Below are 12009 nucleotides of genomic sequence, written 5' to 3'. Positions count from 1 at the left end.
AAGAAAGGAATATAAGTCATTCTAGCACCATAAGATGGAGGGTGGTGGAAGGACAATAACGTGGAGCATAACTGGTTTCGTACTATAACATTTACATAATTTTGTATAAAACAATTAGATTAGTATTGAAAAAAGTTATGGTTTTCTTCATTTTTAGAGTTCTGTAAATGATAGCTTGAGATTTATTTTCCATAATGAAACAGACTAATGCTGAGTTACACTTGCAACAGTTTTGAATGCTAATATGAGGGCCTGTAATTGCTCTGGTTATCTCACTTAACAATGGTTATATTACATTCAGTACCAATGTCTCCCCCTCTCTCATACCCAAGATAAATGATAATTTAACTTTACACAGTAAATGAAAGTTTTTCTGTGTTTGGCTCCTCCCACCATTTAATAAGTATACTTTTACGTATTCTTTGTGCCACTATTGGGGGGAGGAATAAAAATTACATTGTAATACCTCCTAAGGAAAAGAAAGAGTGCGATCTGTGGGCCATGACAGCAATGCAAATGACACATTCAGATTTTTTCCATCTCTCCTTATTAGGCAACATTAAATATTTTTTCCCACTGATTTGGCCCACTTTCTAATGTATAACTAAAATAGTTATACAGATTATTGTTGGGAATATTTTTTCATTATTCTAGGCATCAATAAAATTAAATGCACTAATTAAAGAAAGTTGAGGAATTATTGGCAGGTTAGTGCTTGGTTACATTGCCCAGGCTTGCCATCCATTAAAAAACTTTTCAACAAGATTTGGGGGATACATATTTACAGAACAGGTCCACTGATCCTGATTCGCCTTTAGTTTGACTTAAACCACCTAACTCAGAGGTTTAAATTTGGACCAGTGAGATAAATTCAGATTAATTTGCCCACCCCACTGATCAGACTTGGAAGTAATTTGTAGAAAAATAAAATAAAAACACAGTGTGGGATGAGAATGAGTTCAGTGAAGCATAAAATATGTAAAATACTTCTCTTACAAATCCTTCAAATCAGTGAAGCATCTTCAACATTCAGCTTTATGTTTTTTGCTATTTTTTTAAGGTAGCAAGTCGAACACTTCTGCAACTAATATTACACTTTTTAGTTTTCTCATAACCTGGATATAAAACAAGAAAAATCCAAATCTGTAAATATAGCAAATGTATTTCATAAGTTCCTTAATATTAAAACAAGTTCATTTACTATACGCCACTGTCCAAATATTTTTGCTCAAATAAAATTTTGTTTCATTATACATTAGTAGTACTAAGGCTAACAGTATTATTTACTAGTTCAGATGTGGAAAATTTGTATATCAAGGATAAAAGTGAACACTACAGCACAGATGCAGGCACTTTTGACCCATCTAGTCCATTCCGAAATATTATTCTGCCTGGTCCCGTGAACCTGCACCCGGACCATAGCCCTCCATATCGTTCCCATCCACATACTTATCCAAATTTCTCTTAAATGTTGAAATCAAACCCCCATCCATCGCTTATGCTGGCAGCTCTCATTACCATCTGAATGAAGAAGATTCCCCTCATGTTCTCTTTAAACGTTTCACCTTTCACCCTTAACCCAATCTGTGGAAAACCCTGCTTGCATTTAGCCTTTCTATACCCCTCATAATTTTATATACCTCTGTCAAATCTCCCCTCATTGTCCTACACTCTTGGGAATAAAGTTTTAACCTATTTAACCTTCAACAACAACCTCTCACTCAATGTACAGTGGTATGCAAGAGTTTGGGTACCCTTGGTCAAAATTTCTGTTACTGTGAATAGTTAAGTGAGTAGAAGATGAACTAATTGCCAAAAGTCATAAAGTTAAAGATGAAACATTCTTTTCAACATTTTAAGCAAGATTAGTGTATTATTTTTGTTTTGTACAATTTTAGAGTGAAAAAAGGAAAGGAGCACCATGTAAAAGTTTGGGCATCCCAAGAGATTTGAGCTCTCAGATAACTTTTACCAAGGTCTCAGACCTTAATTAGCTTGTTAGGGCTATGGCTTGTTCACAGTCATCGTTAGGAAAGGTCAGGTGATACAAATTTCAAAGCTTTATAAATATTCTGACTCCTCAAACCTTGTCCCAACAACTAGCAGCCATGGCCTCCTCTAAGCAGCTGCCAGGCACTCTGAAAATTAAAATAAATGATGCCCACGAAGCAGGAGAAGGCTATAAGAAGATAGCAAAGGGTTTTCAGGTAGCCGTTTCCTCAGTTTGTAATGTAATTAAGAAATGGCAGTTAACAGGAATGGTGGAGGTCAAGTTGAGGTCTGAAAGACCAAGAAAACGTTCCGAGAGAACTGCTCGTAGGATTGCTAGAAAGGCAAATCAAAACCCCCGTTTGCCTGCAAAAGACCTTCAGGAAGATTTAGCAGACTCTGGAGTGGTGGTGCACTGTTCTACTGTGCAGTAACACCTGCAAAAATATGACCTTCATGGAAGAGTCATCAGAAGAAAACCTTTCCCGCATCCTCACCACAAAATTCAGCATCAGAAGTTTGCAAAAGAACATCTAAACAAGCCTGATGCATTTTGGAAACGTCCTGTGGACTGATGAAGTTAAAATAGAACCTTTTGGCCACAATGAGCAAAGGTATGTTTGGAGAAAAAAGGGTGCAGAATTTCATGAAAAGAACCCCTCTCCAGCTGTTAAGCACGGGGGTGCATCGATCATGCTTTGGGCTTGTGTTGTAGCCAGTGGCACGGGGAACATTTCACTGGTAGAGGGAAGAATGAATACAATTAAGGACCAGCAAATTCTGGAAGCAAACATCACACCGTCTGTAAAAAAGCTGAAGATGAAAAGAGGATGACTTCTACAACAGGATAATTATCCTAAACACACCTCAAAATCCACTATGGACTACCTCAAGAGGCTCAAGCTGAGGGTTTTGCCATGGCCCTCACAGTCCCCCGACCTAAACCTCATCGAAAATCTGTGGATAGACCTCAAAAAAGCAGTGCATGCAAGACTGCCCAAGAATCTCACAGACCTAGAAGCCTTTTGCAACGAAGGATAGGTGAAAATCCCCGAAGCAAGAATTGAAAGGCTCTTAGCTGGCTGCAGAAAGTGTTTACAAGCTGAGATACTTGCCAAAGTGGGTGTTACTAAGTACTGACCCTGCAGGGTGTCCAAACATTTGCTTCGGGCCTTTTTTTTTGTTATTTTGAAACTGTAAAAGATGGAAATGAAAAAAAGTAATCTGCTTAAAATATTAAAGAAAGGTGTCATCTTTAACTTTATGCCTTTTGGAAATCAGGTCATCTTTTACCCGCTTAGCTATTCACAGTAATAGAAATTTTGACCGGGGTGCTCAAACTTTTGCATGCCACTGTAAGCAAGACCAAGAAGCTGATCATTGGCTTCAAGAGGTGGAAACCTGAGGTTCATGAGCCAGTCCTCACTGGGGGATCAAATGTGTGGAAGGTCAGCAGCTTTGAATTCTTCAGTGTTATCATTTCAAAGCACCTGTCCTGGGCCCAGCACATAAGGACAATTATGAAGAGAGCATGGTAGTTCCTCTGCCTCCTTGGAGGTTTGCAAAAATTAGGCATGACATCTAATACTTAGACAAATTTCTATAGATGTGTGGTGGGGAGTATATTGACTGGTTGCACCACAGCTTGGTATAGAAACACCAACACCCTTGAGCAGAAAATTCCCACAATAAGTATTGGATATGGCACAATCCATCACAGGTAAAGCCCTCCCTTCCATTTGCAGCATCTTCACGGTGCACTGTTGCAGGAAAGCATCATCCATCATTGGGAGTCCCACCTTCCAGGTCACATTTTCTTCTTGCTGCTGCCAACAGGAAGGAACTACAGGAGGCTCAGGACTCACTCTGTTGGGTTCAGGAGCAGTATTACCCCTCAAACATCAAGCTCTTGAACAATGGGGATAACATCACTAAACTTCACTTGACCCATCACTGAAATATCCCACAACCTATGGACTCACTTTGAAAGACTCTTCATCTTGTGTCCTCAACCCTTTTTTGTGTTTTTTCTCTTTTGCATTTGCATCGTTTGTCATCTTTTGCACATCGGTTGTTTGTCTGACATTTTGGATGTAATCTTTCACTGATTCTCTTATGGTTCTTGGATTTACTGAGTATGCCCACAAGAAAACGAATCTTGGTTGTATCTGATAACTTGTATACAAGTATTGTCCAAGTATTAGAGTATTGGCTGATTGGTAGGAGGCAGCGAGTGGGAATGGAAGGATCCTTTTCTCATTGACTGCCAGTGACTAGTGGTGTTCTACAGGGGTCAGTGTTGGGACCGTTTCTTTTTATGCTGTATATCAATGATTTAGATGATGGAATAGGTGGCTTTGTTGCTAAGTTTGCAGGTGATACAAAGATTGGTGGAGGGGCAGATATTGTTGAGGAAACAGGTTGACTAAGAGTGGCAAATGAAATACAATATTGGAAAATGCATGGTCATGCACTTTGGTAGTAGAAATAAAAGTGCAGACTGTCTTCCAAGCAGGTAGAAAATCCAAAAATCTGAGCTGCATAGGAACTTGGAGTCCTTGTGCAGGACACCTAAAGGTTAACTTGCAGGTAGAGTTGGTGATGAGGAAAGCAAATGCAACATTAGCTTTCATTTCAAGAGGTCTGGAATACAAGAGCAGGGATGTGATCCTGATGCTTTATAAGGCAGTGATGAGGCATCACCTTGAGAATTGTGAACAGTTTTGGGTTCCTCATCTAAGAAAAGATATGCTGGCATTGGAGAGGGTTCAGAGGTGATTCACAAGGATGATTCCAGGAATGAAAGGGTTATCATACGAAGAACATTTGATAGCTCTAGGTCAGTATTTGCTGGAATTTAGAAGGATGAGGGGGGATCTCTTTGAAACCTTTCAAATGTTGAAAGGCCTAGACAGAGTAAATGTGGAAAGGTTGTTTCCCATGTGGGGGAGTCAAGGACAAAAGGGCACAGCCTCAGGATAGAGGAGTGTCCATTTAAAACAGAGATGCGGTGAAATTTCTTTAGCCAGAAGCTGGTGAATTTGTGGAATTTATTACCACAGGCAGCTCCGGACGGCAAGTCATTGGGTGTATTTAAGGCAAAGCTTGATAGATTCTTGATTAGACATGACAGGGAGTTACAGGGAGAAGGCTGGGGAGTGGGGCTGAGGAGGGGAAAAAAGGATCAGCCATAATTGAATGGCGGAGAAGACTTGATGGGCCAAATGGCCTAATTCTGCTCCTATGTCTTATGATATATATACACATATACACACACACGTAGTTTGATAATAAATTTACTTTGAATTTTGAACTTTCCCTGTATCTCAGATTCTCAAGGTCTAGCAACAACGATGTAAATTCTATCTGCACTCTTTCAATTTTATTTCCTGTGATATTTATCTTTAAATATTTACCTAAATAATAGAATAAAGCAAGAATTGAGTTACAAAAATTAATAAGTCTGCAACAGTTGATTTATGTCATTGTTTGACACAATGTTAAATCCACAAAAATTTTAGATGTGGTTGGGCAGCAATCTATTTCACTGTTTTCCCCATTCCTGGTATATGTATTTCAAATTACATGATACAAGTTCATAAGTTGTTATTTGGTGTTACCCTAAATATTCAGATCCTAATTTAGGTGCAGACTGTTTGATAACCTTCAATATTCCAGCAGAAATCGTTACTTATACTCTTAGTAATTGTTCTTTGACTATTGAGGAGCACATGCACTTGATGATTGCTCTTGTAAGAGTTCTAATATTCGAATTCCATTGTTTTAAACAATTTAAACACAAAATATTAGGGTGCCATATTTGAAAATAAAAAGTCTCATAGAGTCCTCTTGTTGAATATTCTATGTTTCTTTATTCAGTAGATGATTACAAAGAGCAGGATCCAGCAGCAGACCATATTCCTCTGATGCAGTTTGAAAGACCAGCAGTCATCGAGAGGTTGGCAAGCAATGTTGGAAAACGCAAAAGCTCCACACCTCAAAAGTTTGTTGGTGAGATTTGCTATCTTTCTTTGTAATTAGTAAATTGCATTGTTGTTAATACTGCCTTTTCAAAGATGGGCATATTCCAAAAGAAAGGCATGTGAAAGAGAATTTGAAGAAGGAATAAAGAATATATCTGTTTCCTGTGAATTGCTATTGTTTTGGCAGTTTTGACTGTTGAATGCATGAATTTAAACAAATATTTATACTTGATTGCTGTAGTCAGCATTATACACTATTACAAAGAAATAGCTGATTCACCACCATTTTACAGCTAGGTAATGTGGGATTTAGGGCACAGTTATCATGCTTGACTGTTGATAAGGAACTGTGCTCAATTTGGCTCCTTCCCTAATGGTCACTTTTCCTGTACTAACAGTGAGGAGTTGGATGAACTGAACATTATTTGAGGTTAATAAGCAGCTTGAGTAGATTATACTGAGTAGATTCCCTCGGCCTACAGAGACTTGATTATTAAAGTCAGAAAATTGAATTACAATTAACTAACATTTTCCTACCTTTTCAACTGATGTACCCGTGCACATGTGCAAGTAGCATATCTCACACACACATGCAGAAGCATGTATGTTTTGCATCTATTATGTGGCCATTTTATATATTCCAGTTATTATTGTAGTTCCAAAGTAGCTATATTAAAAAAAAACAGGAAGTAAGCCACTTACTAATCTGGAAATATTAATGTCCAGTATATTATTTTAAAAATGACAGATGAGCTTTATTCTTTTTTATTGTCCCAGTGATTGAACTGTTGCCTGTGAATGGCAGAATGGAAAAAGGCCCAGGAGTACTGTTTCTCTCAACTCCTCGACAGCGCCATAGTTTCATTCATAACTTACTGCATTTTTACGCTACTCTAGATAAAAGTTCCACTGGATATAGCCCTCCTCCCCTAACTTATTTGTGGATAGATTGGCCAGACCTATACCAGCAAGTTGTTCTGTCAGTTTTGGTTGGTGAAATTACGTTATTAAGGCCTGCGGCTTAACCCAAAGCCACTCTGCTCTGTCATGGTTAGCTTACATTGCACAGGTTATACCTGGTTTTGGGTCCTATTAAGTTTGGGCTTCCATCTAGATCAAAGTTTAACATTCAAAAAAATGTATTATCAAAGTACACCTGTATGTCACCATATACATTTAGATTCATTTTTCTGTGTGCATACTCAATAAATATAGAATCAATGAAAGACTGCACCAACAGGACAAACAGCCAGTGTGCAAAAGACAATACACTGTGCAAATAGAAAAAGAAATAATAATAATAATAAATAAATAAGCAGTAAATATAGAAAACATGAGATGAATAGTCCTTGAAAGTGAGTCCATAGCTTGTGGGAACAGTTCAGTGATGGAGCAAGTGAAGTTATTCCCTCTGGTTCAGGAGCCTGACGGTTGAGGGGTGATAACTGTTCCTGAACCTGGTATGAGTTCAGAGGCTTCTGTACCACCTTGCTGATGGCAGAAATGAGAAGAAAACATGTCCTGGGTGGTGGGGGTCTCTGATAATGATCGCTGCTTTCCTGCAACAACGGTCTGTGTAGATGTCTTCAATGGAGGGGAGGGCTTTATCCGTGATGGACTGGACTAAATCCACTATTTTTTTAGAGGATTTTCCATTCAAGAGCATTGGTGTTTCCATACTAGGTTGTGATGTAAACAGTCAATTTACTCTCCACCACTCAGCTGTAGAAGCTAGTCAAAGTTATAGATGTCATGCTGAATCTTCACAAACTCCTAAGGAAGTAGATGTGCTGCTGTGCTTTCTTCATAATTGCACTTGTGTGCTGGGCACAGGACAGGTCCTCAGAAATGATAATACTGAGAAATTTAAGGTTGCTGACTCTCCCCGCTTCCGATCACCCAATGAGGACTGACTCATGGACCTTTGGGTTCCTCCTTCTGAAGTCAACTCCTCAGTCTTGCTGACATTGAGTAAAAGGTTGTTATTATGGCATCACTCAGCCAGATTTTCAATCTCGTTCCTATGTGCTGATTCATCACCACCTTTGATTCAGCCTTTGACAGTGGTGTCATCAACTAACTTAAATATGGCATTAGAGTTGTGCTTATCCATGTTAGTCATGTATGAAGTATCAGTAAGGGTAGCTTGTGATTTGAGATTTTGGGCGTAGAGTTGAACATTTTCCTTTATAATTATGATTCAACTCTGTTTCAAATCAGTTATAAATATTTCTGAGAGTTACATTTAAGTTATATGTGAAAGATACTTACCTGCATTGTTTTCTTCCAGGTGAAAAATTCATGCGCTTGAATTATCCAGACATCAATTTTAATATGAGCTTGAACTATGAGAAGGAAGCAGAGTACATGCATTCGCACATGATGGATCAAGCTATCAATAATGCAATTACATATCTTGGGGCTGAGTCCCTCAGACCTTTAATGCAGCATCAACCCAGCTCAATAGCAGAAGCAGTTCCAGTTATGAATTCAGTCTATTCTCAGGTATACCATCCAACAAGGCTCGAAAGGCCAAGCAGCAGGGAAATAGCAGAAAGCCACGAAAATGTAATGGATGGCCCAATCTCTCTTATTAGAGCAAAGCATCCAACAATGGAAAGAGGAATGTCTCCTAGTAACAGTTGTCTAGATTCTACTGATACAGAAAGCAGCCATGATGATCGAAGTGCTCAGCAATACCCTGGAGTCCCAGCCTTAACTTCTCAGAGCAAACAAAGTCCAGCCTACACAAAAGAGGAAACTAAGGCTCTGGAAACTACAAAAGTTTTGTCTCATACCTCTAAAGAGATATACAGGGTCTTCAGCGAAGAGGGTGAGCAGATTAGGGCTTTCAAGTGTGAGCACTGCCGTGTGCTGTTTCTAGACCATGTCATGTACACCATTCACATGGGCTGCCATGGTTTCAGAGACCCATTTGAGTGCAACATCTGCGGCTACAGAAGCCAGGATCGCTATGAATTTTCATCGCACATTGTTCGTGGAGAACACACATTCCACTAGGCCTTGAGTGCTAGGACAGTGATGAAGAACTGATTTTTGAAATCCCACATTGACATAACTGAAAGGCAGAAGTGGCCTGGTGACAGACAGTTTGCCTTGTTTTTAACTATCCATGGACCAAGAATATACTGTAGTGAGTATATTCCACTCATTTACAGTAATACGCTTTTCATTTATATATGACATTGTGGGAATTAAAATTAGCCCTTAGTTTATGAAAAGTAAGTTGTCAGTCATGTCATCTTCAAAACGATGTATCATTCATCTCAGTCTTTGTGTAGGTGCAACTGTGACAAGTTAGTGATTGACTCATATGTAGAATTTCAGTGATGAAATTTTTAAAAAATGATGGCGGGTCAAGGGTGAACTATATCTTAAACAGTACAGCACCTCCTTAATTGCTAAATGGATTACGAACGGAAGATTAATACTTCCTCACCTTCCAGAATTAATTTTATTGGCTGTTTCAGAAACTCAAATCAATGCAAAAGAAGAGAACCAAGCACTTGTGATTTTTTTTTTATCTATCTTGCAATGATGACCAACTTAATTGAAAAGGAACAACATAAATTTGGATAGGAAAAGAATGGTTGGATAAAGTACATTTACTTACTGGTCAGTGTTAAACTTATGTTGTTGCTTCTTATTTTTGATGATTTCCATCTTAAATATACCTGCATTTTACAAGCTAGAGATGAATGATATAGTCAGATGTCAAGAATGACAACCTGTTTTGTGGCACTTGCTCCTTGAATAAAGATTACCTCTCACAATTAGATTGCTTGTTGAAGGGGGGAACAAAATTAGGACCCAAACTATGCACTTACTGGAAATTCTCATAAAGTACTGGAGACTGTTGTTAATGAACATATAGCAACAAGGGGAAGGATGTATTAAGACTCTGAAACTGTGATCATATAACTGATTGTGAAGCACTGTCAGTTCTTAACCAGACTCACTTCCTGTTTCATGTAGCATTTTCTAATCTGGGACAAGTGTCCCTGTCCTAAATCCTCTGGCTTTTTGTTGCTGAAGCATTAGGTATAAGCTGTTTACATATTTTTGTACTAAAGTGTAGTTTTATACATGAAAATGCTTGAAAAATAAAAGGTACATTAGCTTTGTAGTGCATTTGCTACTGGAATTGGATAACTGGAACCTCCTCCTTGGTTTGTTTAATGGTGGCAACATATACTGGGTTTTTAAGTGTAAAACTCTGGATGTACATTTTCCTTATAACATACCTTTGTAAGAAGACTGAAACAGTAAACTTTTATGCAATTATTTAGGAAGTTTCAGCATTGACAATAATAGTACAGTATATGTTTTAAATCTTTTTAAATGTTTTAATTAAAATTTAAAATAAAACTATTCTGATGTCAAGTATTGGCAGCAGCTGATCATAGCCCAAATTTAATTCTAAAAATTTTCCCTCTCAATTTCTTGTCATTCAGTGGTGTAAGGATCACAAGAGTCCACAGCAGACTCTCCAAACTTGAACCGGTTATACTATACAAATGAATGCAGTTTGCAAGTGCAATACTTTTTTTTTTCCTTGAACTGTATAATGTATTTTCTCAATTTAGGAAATAGTTTATGTAAAATGTTTTTTGAAAACCATTAACTGATTCTTAAGACTGTATTGAAAACCCTCGTTACTGTGACCTAAATAACATGGCTTGTTTAAAACAAAAACAAAAAAACGCAGAATCTTTGTTAATATTTTTTTAGGGAAAACTACTGTAAGGTTTGTACTGTTTGAGTGCGAGAATACTGAAATAAATTTAGGGAACCTCAGGAATGAATTCTGTGTGGCGTTTCACTCAGTCCCATTACTTCATTGGAAAGATTAATTTTGATGAGATTTTTACATGTATGAAATTAACAATTCTTGTATTTGTGGATCCTAAAAAAAATTAACACACAAGAATAAAAAGTGCATTCGTTTTCTTGCCATGCTAAATTTATTTTAAAATAATTTATTTTCAATTAAATTGCAGTACAACAAATGCATACCTGGAACCCTATTTCCTACAGAGTTCTTGAGACCAGGAATCAATTGAATATGTTCAGGCTAAAATTAAAAGATATTTGAGCTAGGATATTTAAGGCTACATAACAAAGGAAGTTGGAAAGAATTAAGAACTGTGATGGCCTTGATCTAATTGATTAACAAAACTGGTTTGAAAGCTAATTACCCTTCTGTTGCCCTGATATTATTGTTTTTGACAACAGTTTATAAACTGTGTTTGGATAATTTGAAAACTTGCATTTCTTCGTCATATTTATTTGAGTAACAGTAAGGTTGCAAAGCAAACTAAATGTTTGAATCTAAGATAAATGTATTAAAAAATACAACATACTTGCATTTGCTGATTTTCTTCCTTCTCTCTGGAGCTTGATTCCTTGCCAGTGCACAAATTACTTCAAGTCAGTTAGATCTGCATATAACAATATGTATAATTGAAGAGGTATTAGGACACAAGAACAAAAAATATTTTGTAAATTGGTTTTGAACTTGGGAGTGCACCCCATGGCTTGCTATTGGCGCTTACCCCAATCTAACCTCTCATCTTAGTCAAGCACTGAAATTATCACTGTTTGCTTCTGAGAACTATGAGAAAGTTAGTAAGCTGATGTAGGAAATTGCTACTCGAAAACAAGATCTGACAAAGTATATGATGTCATTTTCTTTCTGTTGTCATTCCATGAGCTTCCCTCATATCGTAATAGAAACAAATGTCCAGCAGAAGCTATCATATTTTTTAGAGAAAGAAGCAGCTCAATATAAATGGGATATATGAGACTAAAGCAACAGACAATCTGCTGGAGGAACTCTGGGTCGAGCAGTATTTGTAGGAGACAAGAATTTGTCGACATTTCAGGTCAAAACCATGCAACGCGACTGAGAGTTGAGAGGCAAAACAGCAGCATAGAGAGGAGAAGGGGAGTAGCGAGAAAGTTTCTGATGTGATTGATGGACTGAAGAGAGCTGTAAGGTAACAGGCAAGTAGTA

At 37.7% G+C, this 12009-nt stretch overlaps 1 protein-coding gene across 10 annotated transcripts in view; it reads left to right on the top strand.

Moving 5' to 3' along the window:
* ikzf2 (IKAROS family zinc finger 2) overlaps nucleotides 1-11336 on the top strand; it is a 159022-nt gene extending 147686 nt beyond the window's left edge. For 4 of the 10 annotated variants that reach the window (XM_063051571.1, XM_063051569.1, XM_063051570.1 and 1 more), the window contains exons 7-8: nucleotides 5869-6000; nucleotides 8263-11334. In XM_063051571.1, coding sequence (XP_062907641.1) covers nucleotides 5869-6000; nucleotides 8263-8993 — 863 coding nt within the window. In that variant the 3' untranslated portion in view covers nucleotides 8994-11334. Of the gene's footprint in view, nucleotides 1-5868; nucleotides 6001-8262 lie in introns of all 10 variants that reach the window. The other 6 variants (XM_063051574.1, XM_063051576.1, XM_063051573.1 and 3 more) reach the window with 4 other exon arrangements.
* Nucleotides 11337-12009: the final 673 nt, after the last annotated feature.

Source organism: Mobula hypostoma, chromosome 6 (genome assembly GCF_963921235.1).
Source record: "Mobula hypostoma chromosome 6, sMobHyp1.1, whole genome shotgun sequence".
NCBI lineage: Eukaryota > Metazoa > Chordata > Chondrichthyes > Myliobatiformes > Myliobatidae > Mobula > Mobula hypostoma.
The sequence above is the reverse complement of the archived record's forward strand: the minus strand, read 5'-3'. Positions and strand labels throughout refer to the sequence as shown.